Source organism: Orcinus orca, chromosome 5 (genome assembly GCF_937001465.1).
Source record: "Orcinus orca chromosome 5, mOrcOrc1.1, whole genome shotgun sequence".
In the NCBI taxonomy this organism is placed as follows: domain Eukaryota; kingdom Metazoa; phylum Chordata; class Mammalia; order Artiodactyla; family Delphinidae; genus Orcinus; species Orcinus orca.
In genome coordinates, this window is record NC_064563.1 from 82,703,571 (window position 1) to 82,729,116 (window position 25,546).

At 37.1% G+C, this 25,546-nt stretch overlaps 1 protein-coding gene and 1 non-coding gene across 6 annotated transcripts in view; one reads left to right on the top strand and one right to left on the bottom strand.

The window, feature by feature from the left end:
* Positions 1–282: 282 nt before the first annotated feature.
* Positions 283–25,546, bottom strand: part of GTF2E1 (general transcription factor IIE subunit 1) — a 34,924-nt gene continuing 9,660 nt past the window's right edge. For all 5 annotated transcript variants that reach the window (XM_004278541.3, XM_049710157.1, XM_033403317.2 and 2 more), the window contains 3 exons: positions 9,571–9,772; positions 6,304–6,545; positions 283–2,028 (listed from right to left, as the gene is read on the bottom strand). In XM_004278541.3, the coding sequence (XP_004278589.1) occupies positions 1,604–2,028; positions 6,304–6,545; positions 9,571–9,772 (869 nt within the window). In that variant the 3' untranslated portion in view covers positions 283–1,603. The remainder of the gene's footprint in view (positions 2,029–6,303; positions 6,546–9,570; positions 9,773–25,546) is intronic.
* Positions 22,583–22,712, top strand: LOC117196107 (small nucleolar RNA SNORA70). The gene has a single exon (XR_004476127.1). It is a non-coding gene; the product is annotated as a small nucleolar RNA SNORA70 (small nucleolar RNA).

The following is a 25,546-nucleotide window of genomic DNA, read 5'->3' on the forward strand; positions in this document are numbered from 1 at the left end:
TTAGTAGGTGTTCTGTAGGAGTTGTTCCACATGTAGATGTATTTCTGATGTATTTGTGGGGAGGAAGGTGATCTCCACGTCTTACTCTTCGGCCATCTTGAAGCTCCTCCCATAAAGTCATTCTTGAGGCAACTTATTGCCAGAAAAAGTTTAGACTACATAAAATTGCATCTATTATTTGAAACATGACCAATAAGAGAAAATATTCTGAAACACTTTTTTTTAAATGGGAAGAGTATTCATTTTAATTATGTAAAGATGTTACAGAGCTAGATTAACAAATTTCAGTCAGTATAAAATAGATTTATTGTCAATATTCAGTCATAATACAACCCAGGTAAATGAACCATTACTTTATACAAGGCTCAGATGTTTAAAATCTACCTCAACTTTACACATGTACTATAAAATGATAAATACTTAAAATGACAATGCAAGGGAAAATATTATAAAAAATACAATTGTTGTAGACCTTTGTATGAAAGTTCTTTAAAGTTCTGCCTTAAGGAATAATACCATACTACATATCAGAACCAAAAATAAAGTATTTTTCTTGAGGTTACAATGCTCAATGATATACTGGATGCACTCTAAAATACCATTCCTGACAAGAATCAAAAGAGACAAGGTCATCAATAATGTTGAGAGAAAAAAAAAAGAGAGAGGAGTAATCAATTGTTATATGCTGATTTCTGCTGGAATGGCCTCTTTAAACAATTTATAGCACTGTGGAAGAACTGAAAAAGAAGGGGACCAGTCTCAGCTTTATATAAAGGATTCCCAAATCAGCACACACTCAGACAATGTTAAAGGGTACTGTTCCCAATGTTCTCCACTCTTCAACCCCTTACATGGACTCCTTATCCTAAGTCTGTGTTTTTTCTCTAATTTCTTCCTAAGGGCTTACCAAACACACTTTCTGTTTCTATTACCTAACATACAAACCAAAAGGCATTATGCAAAACAATAATATCTGTCAGTCAAGTCAGTTCTAAAGACACCAATTTTGGTTTAGATATTAATTATGAGATTTACGCATAACCATCCTTCTTCCACACGCACTCCCACCTCCCCTTACATATCGACTCCATCCTAAACTGTGAAGCAATATGAAGCTTTAAGATTTTTTTATTTCCTTCATCAATGATTTGCCTGTTGCCAAGCTGCTTGGTTGGCAGCAATATCAGGAGCTTTTTGGAATGCTTGGTCAGAATAAATAAAAAGGATGTGATCAATGAATTACTGTAACCTATCAAAGTGGGCTTCTACAGGCAGACATGAAGAATTTACCTTTAGACTTCTCTCACTCATTTCAGAAGGGAGAAAAATGTGTCTTAAAAGGGAAAGAAAAAAGGTGAGATAGGGAAATACAGCAAAATATTAATACTATAGTAATAGGAAAGGGTATGCTTATAGCCAACCTACCTCGTGGAGAAGTTTCTGGCATAAAAATCAAACTTTCTCTCTCTCCCATTACTCTTTGCACAAGATTAACAGTTGATTTACATCAAGAGAGGCAGAAGGCCACTGAACACTTTTCTTCAAAGGTAGGGAATTTCTTTTTAAATGCACATTAGAGAAAGGAGGAAAAGGTAGGGAAAGCTCACTCAAAGAGGTCCTCAAACATGCGTTGTCCCATTGCTATGTACGCTTCCTTTTCATCTGGTGTCATTTGGGCCACCAGCTCTGGCTTCTGGCTCACTTCGCTGTAGGAGAACGGACGGCCAGCCACCATGACAATGGGGTCATCTGCTACTTCCTCAAATTCATCATCTTCCTCATCCTCTTCCCCATGATGTGCAGCCACAGCTGTAGCACAGGGTGGAGAGTCATCGTCTGACTCACTGGTCTCACTCTCAGAGTCACTGCCATTGGCAGTGGTCACAGGAGCAGCTGCCCCCACTGAGCCTGCTGTGGCAGAGGGGGTCTTCTTCTCATGAATGAGCAGTGCTCGCATGACCTCCTCATTGTCATCTGGCCCCGCACGGGCTTCCTCATGCTCCTGAAACGAGTCTATATCTAAGCCACCTGGAAGGAAAAAAACCAGAAAGTCAATACCCTTAAACATAAAAGGCATTCCTTTATAAGTAACAAAATACATAATATTTTAATATATTATATTTAAATATAGGATATTATAAAATAACACAGACTTCACTGGTTCCATTTTTTGAGCTACTGTCCACAAGATATTCAAAATGTTTCTCACAAACTGGAACTTAAGTAGCATAATGGTTAAGTACAGTTGACCCTTGAACAACGTGCGTTTGAACTGTGCAGGTCCACGTATACATGGATTTTTTTTTTCCAATAGTAAATACTACAGTACTACATGATCCATGGTTGGTTGAATCCATGGAGGTGGAGAAACCATGAATTTAAGTTATACTCAGATTAATCCCTGCACAGTTCAAGGGTCAACTGTACATGGGTTTTAAGAAATATATGGCTTGGATCTGAATTCTGGTTCTTCCACATGCAAGTTGTAACACTTTAGGCAAGTTATTTAGTCTCTAAACTTTGGTACCTTTTTCTGTAAGATGGGATAATAAAAGCATTTGTCTTCTAGGGCTCTGGATAAGAAAATGAAATAATGTCTATGAAGGACCAATTTTGTAGCTGGCATAATAGGACATCAAAATACGGCTCCTTATCTTACTCAGAGTAAAAGCCAAAGGCCTTACAATGGCATATAAAGTCCTACATCATCTGAACTCCTCCTGCCCACCTACTTATCCCTTCATCATTCTGCTCCTGTCACAGTGGCCTCCATGGTATTCCCTGTACACACCACACACACACTCCTACCTCAGGGCCTTTGCACTGACAGTTTCCTTTGCCTGGGATATTTTTCCTCTAGGTATCCATACCCCCTTGCATCTTTCACGTCTTCACTCAGATTTCACCTTCTTTCAATTCATCCCTACCTCTATATTCCCAATGCTCTATTTTCTTCCCCATAGCATTTATTTTCTAACATAATAATTTATGTCTATTGTCTTTGTCACCTACTTTCCACAGCTGTAGGTTCTCCACAACAGATATTTACCTTTTTTATTCAGTGATATATCCCATGCATCCAGAATAGTGCCTATTGCTTGTTAGGCACTGAATAAATATTTGATGAATGAGTAAATAAATGGCAGTTTTATTTTCCTGAAGCAAATTAAGTGTACTTTGAACTGTTTATCTAGGAATCTAGTATCAGAAATGAAACTTCTCCCACCACACACCTCCTATCATTTTGTGTACATATTACAGATGAAGAATTTAAGAAAAACATTTATATTCTGAAAATAATACAAAATATAATGCCATTTAAATATATAAAAGAATTTAAAATGTTGATTGAAACCTGACTCCTTGATTCAAATCCTGACTCTTAACACTTTTAGCTGTATGATTTTGGCCAAGTTACTTCATCTTTTTCTGCTTCAATTTTCTCAAGTACAAAAAGGGGGAAAAACAGTATCTACCTGACTGGATTATTGTGGGTATTAAGTGAATATTTGTGAAGGCCTGGCACTTAGATTAGTGTTACTTATTATCAAGAGAAGACCCAGAAATGGCCAATTCTGGCCATGGATGAAGTGAAAGCATCTTCTCATTAACATATTAGGATGAATTCGTTGTAACCCTGGACATTTTAGAAAGTATAGAACTACTGAGATAAGATATTGGGCACATAAGAGAGAGAAAGGGAAACAGGAATTGAGAAGTTAAAAGTTTAGATCAGAGAAAACAGGCTTTTGATAACATGGATGTAAAAGTGAGGGTTAAAATCAAACTTAATCATTTTAAAATAGTGCCAAAGGCTGAACCTCCTCCTTAGAGCCCTTATTACCAATGCAGTATTTCAAAAGGAAAAAAAGACAAGGAATGTATGCAAGTCTCTAAGACTTATACACTTCTAAAAGAATTTTCCAAATACCTTAATATTACCAACATAGTATTTTGAATAATGCTTAAAGTAAATACAAAATTAGAGGAAAAGCAATTTAGTTTTGTAAATTAAATGAAGTCATATCTGAAAGATTTCTGACAAGGTTCTTGAGAGATTTAGCCAAAAAAGGAATTATTCTGTTACAGATGAAGACAGAAAACAAAAAATAAGGATAAATGAACAAATCTCTAGATGGTAAGGTAGAAACACTAGTTCTAGGAGCAGTCTTATTTAATAGAGTTACAAATTACGAAGATATATCCTGGGAAACTGTCAAGTTCACTGATGATGCTAAGCAATTCTGGGTTCTTAAAGGCCAAACTGATAGCAAAAAAATATAGGAAGAGCTGAAGGTTGTATAAGTGGGCAGAAAAGTGGCAGATCTATTTCAATATTGGCAAGTGTAAGAAAATCTGCCTATAGAAAAGTAATCTAAAATATACTAAAAAACCTTATCCAAGTTATCAAATAAAGGGCAGGAGAGGGTCTGAAAAAAATCTCTGCACATAATTCTAAAGTTATTGGTCTTAATATGCTTCCAGAAGCAAAGCAATAAACTGTCATGTAAAAACTAGAAGGATATTTGAGATAAAACTCAAATAATTAATGATAAATTCATGCATAAATAACATGTATTGCTCTGGTCACTAGGTCTCAAGTAAAGTATATTACAATTGGAGATGGTCCAGAAAAAGATAATTAAAATAAGACAAAAACTGTAGGTGGAGATGGCTTGGGGGAAGAGAATCCTTTGTAAGGAAAGTAGAATCAAAAGGAATTAGAACTTTCAGTAGAGTAATAAGGACATGATTGAAGTCTATAAAATTCTGAAAGATGTTAAAATAACTTGAACTCTGAGGAAAATTAAGTGTAGGACAAATAAGACTCACTTCACACATTCACTGGATAGAGCCTATTCAACTATAATAAAACCTAACGAAGACAAATTTAGACATAAAAGCATATCCTATTTTATACATAGAAGGAAATATTCACAAAAGGGAACAGGGTAGACTAGATGACTTATTTAAAGCCCTTATGATTCAAGTTGTACCATTCTAGGAATTATAAACATTGACTGTTAAACATATGAGCCTAACTGTATACAATACTTGCTAACAATAGTTTTATTTCATTCAATTTTGTTCCTAAGTTCACAGAAAAAAAGGCTTGGTTGCTTCAAGAACAGGCAAGAAGCCAAGTTGGGGAAAACGAACCTATTAAATAGTTGACAGCCTAACTACTATGTAATCTAAACCAATATGCACCAAAATAACTAAACCTCATAGCCAAGGTAATCAGTGGGAAGGAGGGAGAGTAAAGTATGATTGCCAAGGAAAACTTTTTTCTGGTTGGAATTAAAACACCAAAGAGAATCACACTAGAGAATCACACATCTGCTTTTACCATGACTACCCAACTCCACACTACTTTTACAATTCTTAGCATACACAGTAATGAAACGCTAATTATGAAGGGAAAAGAGTTTAGGAAAAAAAGTCAAAAAACAAGTGGTTTTTAATTACTGATGATTCTTTAGTATTAAAGAAACAGACTCAAGTGATACGTTAGTAATGATACATAACCTAGGAATAGGGACGGGTAGGTTCTAATGCTGATGAAATCTAACCAGAGGGACAGACTCCCTCTTTCACCTCTGTTTCCCAGTTTCTGAGCAATACTTATCCAGTTTTAGTCTCCCATTTTCTACCTAGTCCTAAACCATCATCACCCAAAGTCTCTGAATCCAGTAATTTGAGACTAACATTTAAAAAGTAAAATCGTGCAGTTCTCAAGCTTCTGATTATTATATAATTCTTAACCCTTCAGGGCTCACAGAGATTTCCAAAATCTTCTAGTATAAAGTTTTGCCAATCTTCTTGGATGGTGAGAATCCTTGTCTTTACTCATTTGGTATCTTTTTATATATTTCAAGTAGCGCATCTCCTTGGTATTTATGAGGAGACAACATAACTAGTATATAGTTATGGCTCCTAATTCAAAGAAACAAAAATGCATGCAAGTTAGGGCAAGAGAAGATTAAAGAAGAAATGAATTTGGCCACTTTGAACACAAGAGTACTTTTTCAAGAAATTAACATAAAAAAATGACAATTTCTTAAATCTAAAATGGAAATTTAAAAAGCTGTCTGTTTTTTCAACTAAGTTGAAGTTTAATACAAGTATACTGGTTGGTTTTAATGCTTATTGCTCAATTTACTTCCTGCTATAATGCAATTGTTTTACAAAACAGACACAGTGGGTTTCCAATAAAACTAAGAATTGCCCAGGTGATTTCCTAGGTCAAGTTCATTTTCTACCATACCCAAGACATATTCATCTTACTTCTTCTACTCTTACCTTCCTTCATCTCTTCAGAACTATATGCTCCTTGGACAGTGCTCTCTCTTAACCAAATAGGTCTCTCTTTGGCAGATTTCCCCTCCAGTGAGGCTCGATGAAGATCTTCTTGGTCATCCATGTTAATGACAACATTCTGAGTGTATAAGTCCTCATAAGAGGGACCCTTGGTGGCCCATGCTTCCCGGTGGTGCCCACCTGCCAGGCCAGCAGCTGCAGCAGCAGTTGCTGCACGGTCCTTGCTATATAACAAGATTAGAGGAGGAAGGGAAGAAGAAAACTTGAAGTCTTGGTGCTAGAAAAGAAGGGCAGCTGGGGAAGTAGTTACTGAAGAATTACATATAAATTCTATCTAGCAATCATGCACACATGCTTTCATAATTCTGGAAAATCCGCTCTTACACCACAGGGTGAAAGTTACATTGGTTAGAACAACTCATCATATTTATGTTTAAGTTTCTCAAACACTGAATCCTCTGGTGTATATAAATGCATTAGGTGTATATAAATGATTGAGGTTGTACAGATTAAGATGTTTAAATAAGTCTACTTAGAGAGAGGGGAGAATGAAATAGTGACATAATCCACTTAAAGACACTAGTCTGGTGAAAATCTCTCCCAGTAACATCTTTGATGAGTATTTTGTTTAAAAACAAAACAAAAACCCCAAACAAAATAAAACACATGTTATATTTTAAAAAGCATGCTCTCAGCTCAACCCAGAAGAATTCAAAGTAGTTCTGTGGGCTTTTCCCTTTCTTTTGTGTGCTGAGAAGCTAGAATAGTATTCTACAAAGCCAGACTTCAACTCAGAATTAATATTCTGCGACTCACCAAATAAGGCAAATCTTTATGCAGAGATCAGTTTCTTTTCAAGTTGTATCTGTCCATCTCTGCACCAATGCTGACTCTCCAAATCCAGGCCCAACCATTATTTCTACCCCACAGCAACCATGATCTGTTTCTGGGTCTATTTTTTTTGTTTCTTACTTCTACTATCCATGATCTTCTTAGTCTGTTCCAGGTTGGATCATTCCTTATCTTTCTCTAGTCACTTAACGTTTCCTCATCTCTATGAGTTTTCAGCCTTTCTGCTGCTCCCCGTTTTATCTGATCATTTCACTTTCAATGTGCTCCACATTCTTTTGAATATACCTGATTTTCTGTGTGTCTAAGCTCACACCTTGTCTTTCTTTGCCTGCTACTGATGCTTTTCTGCATCAAGTTCTAGGCATGACTGTCCCTCCCTTTCTGTTTAGACAGCTCTTTTATTGCACAAACTATCTTCATATTTCATGAACTACCTGCTTATTTAGTACCTGTTCTGTATCTTTCTCCATACCTTTTGCTGTGTTCCTTTCTGTGTCTGCTGACTGATTCTCTTGGCCCTATGTTTCTCCTTTACTTCTCTGCCATTTTTCCTAAATCTTTTCCATGAATCCTGGATTGTCTCCTGTGTAGTGGGCTGTCTCATTCTGAGCCTAAGCAATACTTCTTCATTTATCTTTAAGTTCTGTATCAGTTCTCTCTCTCAGAAGCCATTCACTGTTTTTCCTTCTCTTTGGTCCTACTTCATATCTGCTTACTCCATTGCTCCTCATTTCTTCCTGGGCCCACTCACATCTACTTGAGTTTTGTCTCATGTTTAGTTGAGATTTCTCTGACGTATCCATGTCTCTGACTGGCCCATTACATCTCTCCCTGAGAATACTGTGTTTCTGACCAACCTCTGGAGGTAATCGTGGGTTCATCCCATCCCTCCCTCCTGTTCTGCCTCTGGATATCTACAGACCCACTGCCACTTTTTCTATCAAAAAAATGCACCCTCTCTAGTTGTACAAACCATGCTGATCTGGTCACTTAATCCATGCCTTGTAACTACTGCCTTTAGCTGTACCAGGGCTGCTTTGTAAATCACTCTTTCCTATAGCTTTTTCATCAGTTATTTGCTGGCCCACTCTGAGTCTAGGCCTACGAGGCCATCTCTCTGTACCCAATCTATCTATTTGTCTTACTATATTTTAAAGTCTTATGTTACAGCTTTTTTCCATCTTAAAACAGGACACAAGGAAGGGATGGTCCAATTTTCTGTGCTTGAACATTTTCATCTAAATGTGACCACCTTAGGCTAGCTCCCCTGGTGGTGCCAAGAGGAAAACCAACAGGCCAAGTTCGGCAGAGTAAGTATGGAACAAATCTAGATCCTTGAAGATGTAACTGAGCTGTGGAATTAATTCTGAATTGTGCTACCTAAGGGCTTCTGGTCATGCTAGAAAGTTTTTCCTACTGTTGAAGCTACTTCTAGTTGGTTTTCTGTTATCACAGATAAAGGTATCCTAACTGACACAGATGCTAGAAAAGAAAATTCACAATAACTTGTACAGATACAAAACCTTCTGTATAACTGGATTGTTTTTAACCACCAAAAAGAAACTCAGTTTGCTCAGGACTGCCCAGAACTGGCTTTTCTGCAGCATCAGTACCAGAGGGCACAAAATACTAAGAGTGCTCCCAAAATCTATACAGTTACAACTTGGACTATTGTGTTCTATGGAAGGGAGTAGACGGGTATAAACTCTAAAAGCCCTCAGCTTGAAACTGGGAAGAAGAAAGAAAAAGGGAAGAATAGGAGAGTACTCTCTGACCTCAATTCTCAGTTATACTTTTCAAAGAAGAAAAACCACTTTTTATGGCATGGCAAAATTAAGGCTGCCTCTGCAATTCAAAACTTAGAGTACACTGACAAAAATAGGGAGCCACAGTAAGAAGTATTAACCCATAGGTAACACCCACTATACTTCGCTTTCAAGAAAGTTGCATTGAAAACTAAGGAAGGCAAGAAATGTGTGGTTAAAAACTTCAAAAACAAACATACAAAAAAAGTGAAAGCTGTATTCCTTAAAGAACTTCAGGCTTCAGAACTTGACTAGGAAAATTCAGATATCCCCAAAAGGCACAACCAATTTAGGACTAACTAACAATTGGCTGAGTTGCAGTGGGCCCAAGCAGATTGAGTACTTAAAAGTCAAACCTGACTATTTAAAGATTTTTGCCTAGGGCTCATACTGTTCTGCATTCAGTACAAACAAATTTCATCACAGGCACAAGTTAATACGACATGTGTGGCAGAGCTTAGAATCCACATAATCTTATAGTTTTTAGTCTCCTGGTAAATTACTTACCCAATCCTGCTCTCCAAAGTACAGGTAGTTAAAACAAGGGCAAGCTTAAAAGTGTTCTTGGTAAGAGCACAGGGCCTACACTCACCTCTGTTTCAGGGCTGGTATTTCTGTGGGTTCTGGCTCAAGTACTTCATAGGCCAAGTTCACATCCTCTGTCTCTCGAAGCAAAGCATAAATGGGCTCAATTTGTTCATTAAACCTTGCCAAAAGTGTGCGTGCATCTTTTTTGGGCATTGCTGATTCATCTTCTTCTACCTCTGTATGGCAAAAAGTACAGCGGAAAGTTCCTATAGAGAAAACAAAAGTCTCAGGTCAGGGAACAGAAATTCTCAAGACTAGCCTTTAGCAAACAGTTTATATCTCCACTCTTCCTCCAACATTTTATTATTAAAACTTTCAAAAACATGGAAAAGATTAAAGAAGTTTACAGTGAACATCCATGTGCCCACCACTGAGATTCTACAATTAACATTTTTCTATATTTGATTTATCACATATCTATCCATCTATCATTTTTTGAAGCATTTCAAAGTAATTTCACCCCTCACTGCAGCACAGCAAACAGATTTTAATCACAACATTTCTAACATACATATACTTACTTTAACTTAAAATCAAATTCTTTACAGCTTACCACTGAAACCTGTATCCTTTTCCAACAGTTTTCTTTTTGGACAGTACACATTTGAGTCTATGTCATGGGGAAAGCCAAACAAGTACCTAAAACCGAAAGTCTCTGGTCATTCTGTACATTGTAACAAGGTTATTTCTTCGAATTTATTAACTATTTACATCTAAATAACTTTAACCAATCCATTTCCAAAATTAAAGTTCAAGAAGCCTTTATTGTTATTTCTACAGCCTTCACATTCAGCTTATAATTATATTGTAGTAATTCCTTAGAAACATCACAGATTTTTCACTTCTACTATTATTTCACTAATCTGGGCCACCATTACTTAGCCTGAAATTTAGCTTGCTAAATCTGGTCTTTGAACCTTTAGGCTCTCCCTCTCCAATTCCAAGTTTCCTAAACCACCATTTGAATCATCTCATCCCCCTGCTCTAAAGTCTATCTGATGGCTGAACTTCTAAAGTCCACAGCATCAAATCTAAATTTCTCATCCTAACATTCAAGAACCTGTATAACTTGATCCAAAAATATCATAACCCTACCACAGTCCTTTCTTGTCAAGTAAATTCAAACACTTGAGAAACAATATATTAGTCATTAACATTTATCTTATTTGTATAAGTGCTTTCTTTCTAAAGCGCTTCAATTTACACTTTTTGATCCCTATACCAATCCAGTAAAATGACGTCAGAACTGAGGATCTGAGTTTTGTGATTTGTCCAAAGGCACATAGCCAATAAGAGAAAAGTAATAAAAGCAGCTACTGTATACCGAGTGCTTACTAAGTACCAAGTATTGCCAGTCATCTGAAGACAGTATTATTATTATTGCCCATTTAAATCTGTAAAATACAGAGGTTCTAAGGGGTTGAGTAACTTGCTCAAGATCTTATCACTACTAATTGGGAGGTGGTGGAAGGATTCAAACCCAATCTATTATGATGAAACTCACACTCTTAAATATTACTTAACACCACTAGTCCCACTTGGATCTCCAGTTTGGTCCTTATTCCCAATGCCAGGGCTATGCATCCTTCTTTTCTAACCTAATTAACCCAAGAGATTAAAAGAGATCACACAAGCACGTAATGTCTGGCACATAGTAAGTATGCAAACATTTAGTTTTAAATAGCCCAATATATGACTGACACATAACCCCACCCCCAACCCCTCTTCCCCTAGTAAGGAATAAACAAACTAGACATCTCTGCTTCAACATTAACACTAGATTCTACTGATGTATTTCAAACAGAGTAAGTTTCTTTACTGCCTCTCACACATAAACAACCAATCACAAGTAAATTCTTTGTTCATACACCCTGTCTAAACACTCTTAATCCATCTTCCTGCTATCCATATACTACCTCATCTTTTACATCTATTTCAAATAAGTGAGAGAGAGAAAAGCAGCCCCTCATAGCTAAGAAGGAACCTAGCACTCATAGCTAGGCTGTGATGCTCTTCTGCCAAACGGAATCTCACAGATCACCAACATCAGATAAAAGGTCCTCTGAGACCATGATGCAAGTGAGGCAAAACCAAGCCAATCTGAATCTGTCTGAATGTAGACAAAAGCAAGATCTCTGCACAACCACACACACACACACACACACACAAAAACCCAGCTAACACGAATGACTGCTACTTCTTTACCAATTACAGTTTTAGCCTCACCCTGGTCTTCTCACCTCTGGCATAAGATTTATTAAGATATCCAATCATAGAATTACCCTCACTTCTCTTTTTGTTTTGTTTTGTTTTGTTTTATTGTGGCACGCGGGCCTCTCACTGTTGTGGCCTCTCCCATTGTGGAGCACAGGCTCCGGACGCGCAGGCTCAGCAGCCATGGCTCACAGGCCCAGCCGCTCCGCGGCATGTGGGATCTTCCCAGACCGGGGCACGAACCCGTGTCCCCTGCATCAGCAGGCGGACTCTCAACCACTGCGCCACCAGGGAAGCCCTACCCTCACTCCTTGATAGTACCTAATCCACAGCAAATCCCCACCAATTCCCTGAATCCTCCCCAATATTATCTAACAAAAGCCCATATTCTCTAAGTTTGTTCAGCATAGTCTTGCTGAGATACATGGTTTCTTATGGTGTGTGGTTTCCTTGCTGCAGAAAGCATCAACAAACCCAATTTTGTACACTGTGGGCATGATGGTCTTTGATTAATGGGCATCAACATAAATATTCTGGCTTAACTGATCAAAAATACTATTTACCAAAATAAAGAAAGAGGAAGAACAAGTTTGTTTTTCTTTGTGGGAGAAAGATACCTTTCTTGAAGAAAGATAAATAAAGATACCTTGCTTTAGATATCTGAATCTATGTTGCCCACTGGCCATCAAAATGGATATGTCAGAAGCCAACTTATTACAACTGCTTAGAGCTCAAGAGTGGAATGTAAGACTAGAAATTTTGATATGAGAATCAACAACATATAGATAGTAACTGAAGCCATAAAGTAGATCAGAGTATCCAGAGATTAAGGAGTTAAGAAGCATGGACAGTCAAGATATAAACCCAAGGAAAGAAGAATCATTGAGAGAGAGAAATGGTACAGCCAGAGGGATAGGATGGCGTTTCAAGGAGGAAATGGTATGGCACTAATTTTCAAGGTCAACAAGAATTGAAAGCCAGCCTTTATATTTAGTAACAAAGGGTAAATAGAGACCTTGGCTAGAGATGTTTTAGTTTGTATGCTATCTTAGGGTATTCTCTAACTATTCCAGCCTGCCTCAGTCTCTTCTCTTCAACAGAAATATAAAGAAAATAATCCATGTGGGAGTTAAAACATAAGTCATACAGAGGCACACCTCAAATATATTGCAGGTCCAGATCCAGATCACCACAATAAAGCAAATATCGCAATAAAGTGAGAGCGAGTCAAAAATTTTTTGGTTTTCAGTACATGAAAATGTTATGTTTACACTATACTGTGGTCTATTAAGTGTGCAATAGTATTAGGTCTAAGAAAACAATGTACATACCTTAATTAGAAAATACTTTATTGCTAAAAAATGCTAACCATCATCTGAGCCTTCAGCAAGTTGTAGTAGTAACGTCAAAGATGTTACTGACCACTAACCACAGATCACCATAACAAAGATAACAAAAAAGCTTGAAAGATTGCGAGAATTACCAAAATGTGACAGAGAAACATAAAATGAGCAAATGCTAGTGGAAAAATGGCACCAACATACTTGCTCAATGCAGGGTTGCCACAAATTTCAATTTGTAAAAAATGCAATGATCTGTGAAATGCAATAAAGCAAAGCACAATAAAACGAGGTATGCCTGTAAAGTAAGGTCTAACACAGCTCTCAAATACCTGCTGAATTGAAAATCACAGATGTGGGACTTATGTTGACTGCTGAAAAATGAGCGCTTACAGAGACCATCAAGGAGAACTACAGAATACTGCAGAAGAAAAATTATCTACTTTAGTAGTTTTCAAATTATTTTTAAAGGAAGAAATCCCATTCCTCAAGTGAAAAAGTACCTAAACATAAAAGTAAGTGCTCTGGTTGAAGAATAAAAAGACAGCTAAGCAAAGGGCAACGCTATAATCCTCTCATTATATGTCTTCAAAGCATTACAAATCAGTCTCCTCAATGTCTTGTACCAGGAACACTTTGCTGCAGAGCCTTTGTACTTGCTGTTCCCTCTGCCCAGAATGCTTTTCCTCCAGAGAGTTAAATGGCTCGTCTCTTAACTTCAGACCTTTACTCAAGTCACCTCCGTGAGAGCTTCCGTGGCCAACATTACCTAAAATTTCAACACTGTCCTGTCCTCTTTTTCTTTCTCCTTAACATTTGTCACCATCAACATATTATGTTCTATTACCTAGTTTATTAGGTTATTTATCATTGAGATTGTCATGTTACCCAATTAAAAAGAAATGTCCTCCCAACTACCCCATTTTTCTCTTGAAGATAACATACATTCCAAACTTCAGTGTTAAGTAAACAAATCAACACACTTGCCAGTGTAGCTTAACTGTATAAAATAGCAATGCTTTTATTTTGGGAAAAGAGAGAGAAAAATAGATCACTGTTAACATCATTTCATAGAAAGATGATTTCAGAATGATAGTCCTTGAACTTGAATAAATTTAGTTTCATTAAAAAAAATAGGGAGAAAAGAGAAAACACAGTATAGTCATAAGGAACCTGAGTTCTAGCCTCATCTAGGTACCTTTCCAGAGACCCAGGCTTAATGTAGATTAAGGCTTAACAAGAATTACTTGTAGAGGGCCCATTTTGCAGTTCTGAAAAGAGTGGCTTTCATATTACTGTCAAAAACTGTGACGGGTCTGAAATTTTACCCCACTCGTAAACTAACAAATTATCCTACCACGGTTTTATAGATGCTGAAGACAGACAAAAGACTTACAGATTAGAGAAAAGAACTTTATTACTCATGGCAATAGCAGTACCAGTATCAGGTTTTGTGCCAGTTCCCTGAGTCCCATTTCCCATAGGGTAACACAAAGATGGCCAGGTGACAACTGTACATGCAGTGGATCATGTTCCATGAAAGAAACCCTGAGCTTAGGAACCCAAACCTTTTATAATGGGCATAAACATGCTTATCTTTTGCTCTGTAGGGTGCTACTACCTTTACCATGCTGGACACTAAGTAAACACACTCTGAAGGGAGACTTTTTTATTATACTGAATAGCAAGCAAACCTGCCTTTTGCTCTGGAGAGAAACAATAACTCTATCTTCCAAGGCTGCTCACTATATAAACCTCCTTGAAAAATACAGTCTAGAAAAAAGGCAGTCAGTAGCATCTCTGCTTGTAAAACATACAAGACATGTGAGAGACCCATGGAGAACTGTCTTCCAACAACAACCATGTCTGGCAAACATTACAAGAAGAAAAGCTAGCCTGACATCTGAGTCTTATGTTTATCATAAAAACACAAGTTGTAGACAAGAAAGCAGCCTGTCAAAAGCCAGACCTGGAGTCCAAGAAAAATAAGAAATTCTACATTTTATGGAAAATGACTTAAGATTAGCTTAACATACCAGGAGCATTTTTTATAAATTTTACTAAACATTGTAAAAATGCAAATCAATTTCCCCAAAATCTGAAAGGGAGATGGGGCTCAGCACACACTGTACGAAGTACCATTCTACTGAGGGGGCAGTAGTGTAACACATATAGACACAGAATCTGTCATCCAGACGCTTAAAGTTTAATAGAGATGAAAGGTATCTGGAGACAAGGAATCTAATGCATACCCCTTGTGGAGAGCTGCTGTTAAGTAATCAATATAAATATCTCAACTCTTCTTGAAACTGGACTATACTATACTGCACAGAATATACTATTCAATAAGAGAAGAAACTGGAATTGAAACTCAGAGCTCTTTACCATTTTTCCCTTGCCACACATAAGACCAAAAAGCCACATAAGGGAGAACATGCAAGCTAGATCAAAGAATGTGGCAGCAGAGAGAAAATGAAGGCTACAAAGATTCTTCAGGCAAAGCTTGACAGATGATGAGATAAGGAGAAAAAGAAGAGTTCAATGATAACATATATGTCTGATCATATACACCCATAAACCACACACACAAAAAAAAAAACTTAAAAAGCTACTTTACAAATATTCCCACGTATTCATCATAGCCAAGTCTGTGCAACAGTATTATTCAAATCTAACATATGAGGGAATAAAGACTCAGAGAAGTTAAGTTCACCAGGTCATAGCGTAAAAGCAAAAATCATTAAGCCTGGATTCAAATACAAATCTTTCTGATTCAAAAGAGTAAATTCACCGTACCATCCTGAATTACACATCCCTTTCCTAACCTCCTATCATCCCTGCCAGCTACAATTTAGCAAACTTTTCCCATGTATATACATAGGTTCTAACTTTTAAAAATATGGAACAGGAGAGGATTTGTAACAAAAAATTTATTTAACATTAAATGTGCATCACATGCCTGGCATTGACTCAGCTGAGTCTTAATGTATCAGGTTTGCAAGAAGGATTAAAATATATCCAGATATAGATAATTACCAGGCATTGAAAATAGGGAGAAAAAAGATCTTTTAAAAATAGATATTTCAAAACTATATTTTAGGGTTGTCCATGCAGTAGTATATTAATGTCCCAATTCTATGACTCAGGACTCTTTTAGTGAAGTTAAGTTATTACTCCAAAATGAGAAAAGAAATAGAGACCTACTTGTTGGGATGAGAGGGAAAGAAGAGGGACAGTGAGGGGAAAGAGGGCCATACAATTTTAAGTTTCTCCCAAAATAAGAAATGTAAAAATAAAAATAAATGTAAAAATAGAAAGGAATCAAGAGACATGGGGGAGGGGAGAGAAGGGACTGGGAACAAAAGGAAAAAAAAAACAAAACAGTAATGTTCAACAAAATTCAAACTTAACACTTTCCTTTGCTAAACACAGAAAAAGAAAATTCAGGTAGTGTCTATTATGCTGGCCAAAGTCTTCTACTTAACTGTTTACTCATCATTTTAATTATGTGAGTATTCAGTCAAGGGAACAATGAATAAATACAGGTAAAACCAAACTGGAAAAAAATGTTTCTCCTCCTTAGTTTAACAAGAAGAAAATGCTTTGGAAATTTATCATAACTGAGGAAAAGGGAAGAGGACATTATGGGTCAAATCCCCAAATAATTAGATATTACTTGGATTGTGGTTCTTCCTTCTTTGCTCCAAAATACACAATGAATAGGCATCAGCTAATGCCTAGAGTTCACTGTCAAAGATTTATCAAACATATTAATTGCAACTGGAATATTACTCAGCCATTTTCCTACCAAAAATAAAATCAATCAATCAATCAAAATAAAAGAAGCCCAATTGTTTTGATATGCTACAGGTGCTGCAGTGCTGAAGCAGGAGTCATGCTGCAGCCCAAGTCCTCAAGGCTGGCCAAAGAAACAGGCAGGATCAAACCTTCCCTGCTGCAGAGTTCTCAATCCAACATGGCACAATTAACATACCAAGGATTTCCCACATTCTGCCTCCCTAAATCTTGCTAATCATCTTCTGAGCTGCTTTTTTGGAGCTCACATTCTACTGGGGAGTAGTCAAGACAAAAAATAACATCAGAGGTTGATAAGTATAATAAAGAAAAACGAAGCAGGTGGCCTCCTAGAATGAGTTTGGGAGTGTTCCTCCCCCTGCTATATTTTGGAAGAGTTTGAGAAGGATAGCTGTTAGCTCTTCTCTAAATGTTTGATAGAATTCACCTGTGAAGCCATCTGGTCCTGGGCTTTTCTTTGTTGCAAGATTTGTAATCACAGTTTCAATTTCAGTGTTTGTGATTGGTCTGTTCATATTTTCTATTTCTTCCTGGTTCACTCTCAGAAGGTTGTGCATTTCGAAGACTTTGTCCACTTCTTCCAGGTTGTCCATTTTATTGGCATATAGTTGCTTGTAGTAATCTCTCATGATCCTTTGTATTCCTGCAGTGTCAGTTGTTACTTCCCCTTTTTCATTTCTAATTCGATTGATTTGGCTTCTCCCTTTTCTTCTTGATGAGTCTGGCTAATGGTTTATCAATTTTGTTTATCTTCTCAAAGAACCAGCTTTTAGTTCTATTGATCTTTGCTATCGTTTCCTTCATTTCTTTTTCATTTATTTCTGATCTGATCTTTATGATTTCTTTCCTTCTGCTAACTTTGGGGGTTTTTTGTTCTTTTTTCTCTAATTGCTTTAGGTGTAAGGTTAGGTTGTTTATTTGAGATGTTTCTTGTTTCTTAAGGTACGATTGAATTGCTATAAACTTCCCTCTTAGAACTGCTTTTGCTGCATCCCATAGGTTTTGGGTTGTCACGTTTTCATTGTCATTAGTTTCTAGGTATTTTTTGATTTCCTCTTTGATTTCTTCAGTGATCTCTTGGTTATTAAGTAGTGTATTGTTTAGCCTCCATGTGTTTGTATATTTTACAGATTTTTTCCTGTAATTGATATCTAGTCTCATAACATTGTGGTCAGAAAAGATACGTGATACGATTTCAATTTTCTTAAATTTACCAAGGCTTGACTTGTGACACAAGATGTGATCTATCCTGGAGAATGTTCCATGAGCACTTGAGAAGAATGCGTATTCTGTTGTTTTTGGGTGAAATGTCGTATAAATATCAAGTCCATCTTGTTTAATGTATCATTTAAAGCTTGTGCTTCCTTATTTATTTTCATTTGGGAAGATGTGTCCATTGGTAAAAGTGGGGTGTAAAATTCCCCTACTATGATCGTGTTACTGTCAATTTCTCCTTTTATGGCTGTTAGCATTTGCCTTATGTATTGAGGTGCTCCTATGTTGGGTGCATAAATATTTACAATTGTTATATTTTCTTCTTGGATTGATCCCTTGATCATTATGTAGTGTCCTTCTTTGTCTCTTATAATAGTCTTTGCTTTAAAGTCTATTTGGTCTGATATGAGAATTGCTACTCCAGCTTTCTTCTGATTTCCACTTGCATGGAATATCTTTTTCCATCCCCTCACTTTGAGTCTGTATGTGTCCCTAGGTCTGAAGTGGGTTTCTTGTAGACAACATATATATGGGCCTTGTTTTTGTACCCATTCAGCCAGTCTATGTCTTTTGGTTGGATCATTTAATCCATTTACATTTAAGATAATTATCGAGGCCACCATCACCCTGATACCAAAACCAGACAAAGATGTCACAAAAAAAGAAAATTAGAGATCGGTATCACTGATGAACATAGATGCAAAAATCCTCAACAAAATACTAGCAAACAGAATGCAACAGCACATTAAAAGGATCATACACCATGATCAAGTGGGGTTTATCCCAGGAATACAAGGATTCTTCAATATACCCAAATCAATCAATGTGATACACCATGTTAACAAACTGAAGGAGAAAACCCATAAGATCATCTCAATAGATGCAGAGAAAGCTTATGACAAAATTCAACACCCATTTATTACAAAAACCCTCCAGAAAGTAGGCATAGAGGGAACTTACATCAACATAATAACGGCCATATATGACATACCCACAGCCAACATCGTCCTCAATGGTGAAAAACTGAAACTATTTCCACTAAGATCAGGAACAAGTCAAGGTTGCCCACTCTCACCCCTATTATTCAATATAGTTTGGGAAGTTTTAACCACAGCAATCAGAGAAGAAAAAGAAATAAAAGGAATCCAAGTCAGAAAAGAAGAAGTAAAGCCGTCACTATTTGCAGATGACATGATACTATACATAGAGAATCCTAAAGATGCTACCAGAAAACTACTAGAGCTAATCAATGAATTTGGTAAAGTAGCAGGATACAAAATTAAGGCCCAGAAATCTCTTGCATTCCTATACACTAATGATGAAAAATCTGAAAGAGAAATTAAGGAAACACTCCCATTTACCACTGTAACAAAAAGAATAAAATACCTAGGAATAAACCTACCTAAGGAGACAAAAGACCTGTATACAGAAAATTATAAGACACTGATGAAAGAAATTAAAGATGATACAAACAGATGGAGAGATATACCATGTTCTTGGATTGGAAGAATCAACATTGTGAATACGACTATACTACCCAAAGCAATCTACAGATTCAATGCAATCCCTACCAAACTACCAATGGCATTTTTCACAGAACTAGAACAAAAAATTTCACAATTTGTATGGAAACCCAAAAGACCCCAAATAGCCAAAGCAATCTTGAGAAAGAAAAACGGGATCTGGAGGAATCAGGCTCCCTGACTTCACACTATAGTACAAAGCTACATTAATCAAGACAGTATGGTACTGGCACAAAAACAGAAATATAGATCAATGGAACAGGATAGAAAGCACAGAGATTAACGCACGAACATATGGTCACCTTATATTTGATAAAGGAGGGAAGAATATACAATGGAGAAAAGACAGCCTCTTCAATAAGTGGTGCTGGGAAAACTGGACGGATACATGTAAAAGAATGAAATTAGAACACTCCCTAACACCATACAGAAAAATAAGCTCAAAATGGATTAAAGACCTAAATGTAAGGCCAGAAACTATCAAACTCTTAGAGGAAAACATAGGCAGAACACTCTATGACATAAATCACAGCAAGATCCTTTCTGACCCACCTCCTAGAGAAATGGAAATAAAAACAAAAATAAACAAATGGGACCTAATGAAACTTAAAAGCTTTTGCACAGCAAAGGAAACCATAAACAAGACAAAAGGACAACCCTCAGAATGGGAGAAAATATTTGCAAATGAAGCAACTGACAAAGGATTAATCTCCAAAATATACAAGCAGCTCATGAAGCTCAATATCAAAAAAACAAACAACCCAATCCAAAAATGGGCAGAAGACCTAAATAAACATTTCTCCAAGGAAGATATACAGATTGCCAACAAACACTTGAAAGAATGCTCAACATCATTAATCATTAGAGAAATGCAAAGCAAAACTACAATGAGGTATCATCTCACACCTATCATAATGGCCATCTTTAAAAATCTAGAAACAATAAATGCTGGAGAGGGTGTGGAGAAAAGGGAACCCTCATACACTGTTGGTGGAAATGTAAATTGATACAGCCACTATGGAGAACAGTATTGAGGTTCCTTAAAAAACTAAAAATACAACTACCATACGACCCAGCAATCCCACTACTTGACATATACCCTGAGAAAACTATAATTCAAAAAGAGTTATGTACCACAACGTTCATTGCAGCTGTATTTACAATAGCCAGGACATGGAAGCAACCTAACTGTCCATCGACAGATGAATGGATAAAGAAGATGTGGCACATATATACAATGGAATATTACCTAGCCATAAAAAGAAACGAAATTGAGTTATTTGTAGTGAGGTGGATGGACCTAGAGTCTTTCATACAGAGTGAAGTTAAGTCAGAAAGAGAAAAATAAATACCGTATGCTAACACATATATATGGAATCTTAAAAAAAAAAAAAACGGTTTTGAAGATCCTAGGGGCAGGACAGAAATAAAGACGCAGACATAGAGAATGGATTTGAGGACACGGGAAGGGGAAGGGTAAGCTGTTATGAAGTGAGAGAGTGGCATGGGCTTATATATAATACCAAATGTAAAATAGATAGCTAGTGGGAAGCAGCCACATAGCACAGGGAGATCAGCTCAGTGCTTTGTGACCACCTGGGGGGTGGGATAGGGAGGGTGGGAGGGAGACGCAAGAGGGAGGAGATATGGGGATATATGTAAAAGTATAGCTGGTTCACTTTGTTATAAAGCAGAAACTGACACACCATTGTAAAGCAATTATACTCCAATAAAGATGTTTTAAAAAAAAGAGATAATGGCTTAATGTTTCTAGACAATTCTATGAAAAAAATTTGAGTAAATGTTTTTTACTTCCCCTCACTCAAGAAGCTTCCAGGAAAAACAAAACAAAACAGAAGACAATTCACAGTTCCATGTTAAAACCAAGTTACTGGGACTAGAATCACTAGGATTTTACTGAAATAAAGAGGAAACAAACTTCAAGACACATCACTAATATATGGTATTAATTTTATCACTCTGTAAAAATCCAACCACTGTATATATCTTAGGAGTCAAATTTGGACGTTGGTTCCCCTCTCACTGAATATTTTATAGATTATGTATATATGAGGAAAGGGAGTAAACTGGAGAGCTTGGGAAAATAAGACTGCCAAGAATCCTAAATATTATTCCCCATTATGCCACAATGTGTTTCTGAATACGGCCTAATTCAACATAGCATATTTTCTATACGAACACTACTATAACAAGGTGTTTCAGTTCCTAACCTAGGATTTCAAATTAACCAAAGTGACTAACATTATCTTCTAAAAGCAGTGATAAAACATCCCCAAGCTTCTCTATACTTTTAAAATGTCAACTATTCTCCAAATCAAAGGGTGCTTTGAAATTAGAGTTGAAAGAAACCATATATGGTATAGAATAGACTGAACTTATCATTTTACATATCCTTAAAAAAGGCCTACAATGATTATAGGATTTGCCCAGGGAATAGTTACTAACATAGCCCAAGACTGGAAGCCAGCCATGGCTCTGGAATCCTAATACACTGTCACTTTGCTGTTATAGCCACTGCTTAAAAAACAAAACAAGATTAAAAAAACCCTCTGAAAATGACATACCCACTGAAAACACTGATTACACAAAAAGACCCAATGTAATAAGTGCTCTGAAAAACCCTTACAATACTAACATAAGTTGGTCAAGCATTAATAACCAGAGCTGTTATAACAACAAAATATTTAATTAAGAATCACCTTCCCTGGGCTTCCCTGGTGGCGCAGTGGTTGAGAGTCCGCCTGCCGATGCAGGGGACATGGGTTCGTGTCCCGGTCCGAGAAGATCCCACATGCCACGGAGCGGCTAGGCCCGTAAGCCATGGCCACTGAGCCTGCGCGTCTGGAGCCTGTGCTCCGCAGCGGGAGAGGCCACAACAGCCCGCGTATCGCAAAAAAAAAAAAAAAGAATCACCTTCCCTGTGGAGGCCTGGTGTGCAATGGCTACAAACACAGCCTCCTGGGCGATGTACAGCCTGTTGCTTATACAGGTTGCCCTAAGGGACCTTGGAGACAGCCCTTTCCGGTGGACATTCATGTCTGGATGCTGTCCCCAATCTGGACTCCAGACAAGTATGTACAGTGGCTAGGGTCCACATTGGCCAAGTCATAAATCCATCCACACCAAGCTGAACAAGGAGCACGTGACTGAGGCCCAACTCACGGCCAAGTTCATGTTCCCTGGCCACCAGGAGATCCACATCTCCAAGAACTGGGGATTTACTAAGTTTAATGCAGATGAATATGAAAACATGGCGGCTCATCCCAGATGGCTGTGGGGTCAAATACATCCCTAGTTGTGGTCTCCTGGACAAACGGCTCTCACTCATGACAGCTTTGGCACTGTCCCCTCCTTACTCATGCCCACCAATAAATCCTACTTTCCTGTCCAAAAAAAAAGAAATCACCTTTCTTTCTCAGATTTCAAAAAGGCTTATGGAGGAGGGAGGGTGAGGTGGGGTTGGAGACATAAAGTGAAACGTTATATAATCATAAAACTTACCAGTTGTCAACACAGAGAAAGGTGGAGAGAATAGGGACTGGGTTGCGCGGGAGACCATAGAGAAGAAAAACTAGGTTTGCCATTTTAGTCTATCTATTTTTCTGTCAGTTGAGTCTTCAACAAGTTTACATTCATATATTACTTACGTATTTTTAGAAGAAAGAAAACAAATGTTATTTTGAATTCTCCAAAAGCACTCAACTCCCTTTAATACACAAAAGTTACACAGTCATTCTTAGGATATTCTTTGAAAGCACTATCAAGTCCTCTGTTAAACCTTTTATAACTCAAAATGTTCAGGGGTATATATATTAAAATGTTAAGCCAAATACTGAAGTCTCAAAAAGTCACCCTTTATTCTAATTTCCAAACTTATTTTATAAAGCAAATTTCTTCAGTTTAATTGGGCAAGGGGAAGTGTGTGAAAAAAGGAATTGCTATTATAAAATAATAACAGACATGAGAGGAGCATAGTTAAATATTTTATATAATTATTTTACCTATAATAAAATGGAATTTGAAAAATCATCCTTTAGCGATTCCCTGCAGAACATATAACACTGTAAAATACTCATTTGCATGCAAAAGGAAAAAAATAGAAGTACGTTTAATGTATTTTTAATTTCAGAAGATCTCAAATGTATTCATAATGTACCCAATACAACTCTACCCCCAAAACTCAATTTAATCAATGAAACTGGCTTCTGTCCTTCCTTAACTGAACACATCTAGGTTTGGCCTAATCATGCATTATTCCTAGATTCTGGAACTCATTATAAAGGGGAAAAAAAGTATTATGCCTGGGAGGGAAAACAATAAACTGAAGTGTGGTACTTGGGTGAATACTGAAGCTTATATCAATAATAAATTCTCTGAATTAGGCCCAAATCAAATTCATCTCAACATGCAGTGAGCAGGCAAAAAGTATGTGGTTTTGATATGACTATTTGAAAGACAATAATCAACAGAATGTTATATGCCAGCATCAAAACTAAAAAGCAACTTTTCACAAATAAGTTTGTTCCTATGTAATCAGCTTCAAAATACAAAAAAGATAAAACACAGATGATTTTTTTTTTAAGTTTTCAAACCCTTAAAACCAAGAGCAACAAAAGTTTTAAAAAATGAGCCCTAAAGCTTTTGGTGGAAAGTGAAGGGTAGCAGAGAGAAGACACCTGTTTCTTACTATTTTTCCATAACTAGTTTTTTGTGTTTTTTTTAACTCATTCTAATCACCTTCCTTCTGTCCCATCATCAGCCTCCTCAAAATCCACACCACTGAGCTTTCCAGTATAGTTTCTAATGAACCCATCCTGGGCAAAGATTCCAAACCAGCAACTGAGCAAAGTACTCCTAGAAAGATTTCTTTTAATGTTTGTTTGTCTGTGTTTTTAGCATTTCAGGAATTGGAAACACTGCTTATATGACATCTTCTTGCCTTAAGTAGAGAGAGATGAAAACAGGAAAAAGCCTGCTCTATGAAGGTGAGCATGAAGGAAACAAGTCTTCAGAGGCTCATGAATACAGGACCCTGACAGTTTTAAAATGTTAGGTTAAAGGAACTGAAGAGGAATTTCAATGATGCGGGGATCAGGAAACTGATGTGTCTAAATCAAAAAGCATTCCTGCAGTCACAAGCAAAAGAGGGACTCGTGATTTAACACCAAACCTAGAAATGAATATCCCAAGTAGATAAGGACTTTACTTGAATATTGAGGGACTCAGAACTAACCACTGGAAGAGGTCTGTTTCCATTGTTGGGTTTTTTTTTTTTTTTTTGCGGTACGCGGGCCTCTCACTGTTGTGGCCTCTCCCGTTGCGGAGCACAGGCTCCAAACACGCAGGCTCAGCGGCCATGGCTCACGGGCCTAGCTGCTCCGCGGCATGTGGGATCTTCCCGGACCGGGGCACAAACCCGTGTCCCCTGCATCGGCAGGCGGACTCTCAACCACTGCGCCACCAGGGAAGCCCTGTTGGCTATTTTTAAGAGTTATTTATTGGACACATTTTAGAGTCAGTTTTTAAAGACTTCTTTTACACTAATCCTAAAATCTACCTGACTCAAAGTCTTTTCCCTGGAGCCACACAAAAGCTGAATCTCCATGAAAGCTATCTTATCTTCCCCAGTACTCATTTAAAACATTCTGGAAATCTATATGGCCCTACATTTATTTATTACTTTGTAAGATCCTCCAAAACCTAGAGTATAACAGACATGTGTGTGTGTATCCACACACATTTGATGAGTTGAACTAGATAATCTCTTAGCTCCTATTTATAAGATTGTATTAAACAAACATTTATAAGATTCCTTTTTTTAAAATTTAACTTACTTCAAAGTTTATTTAAA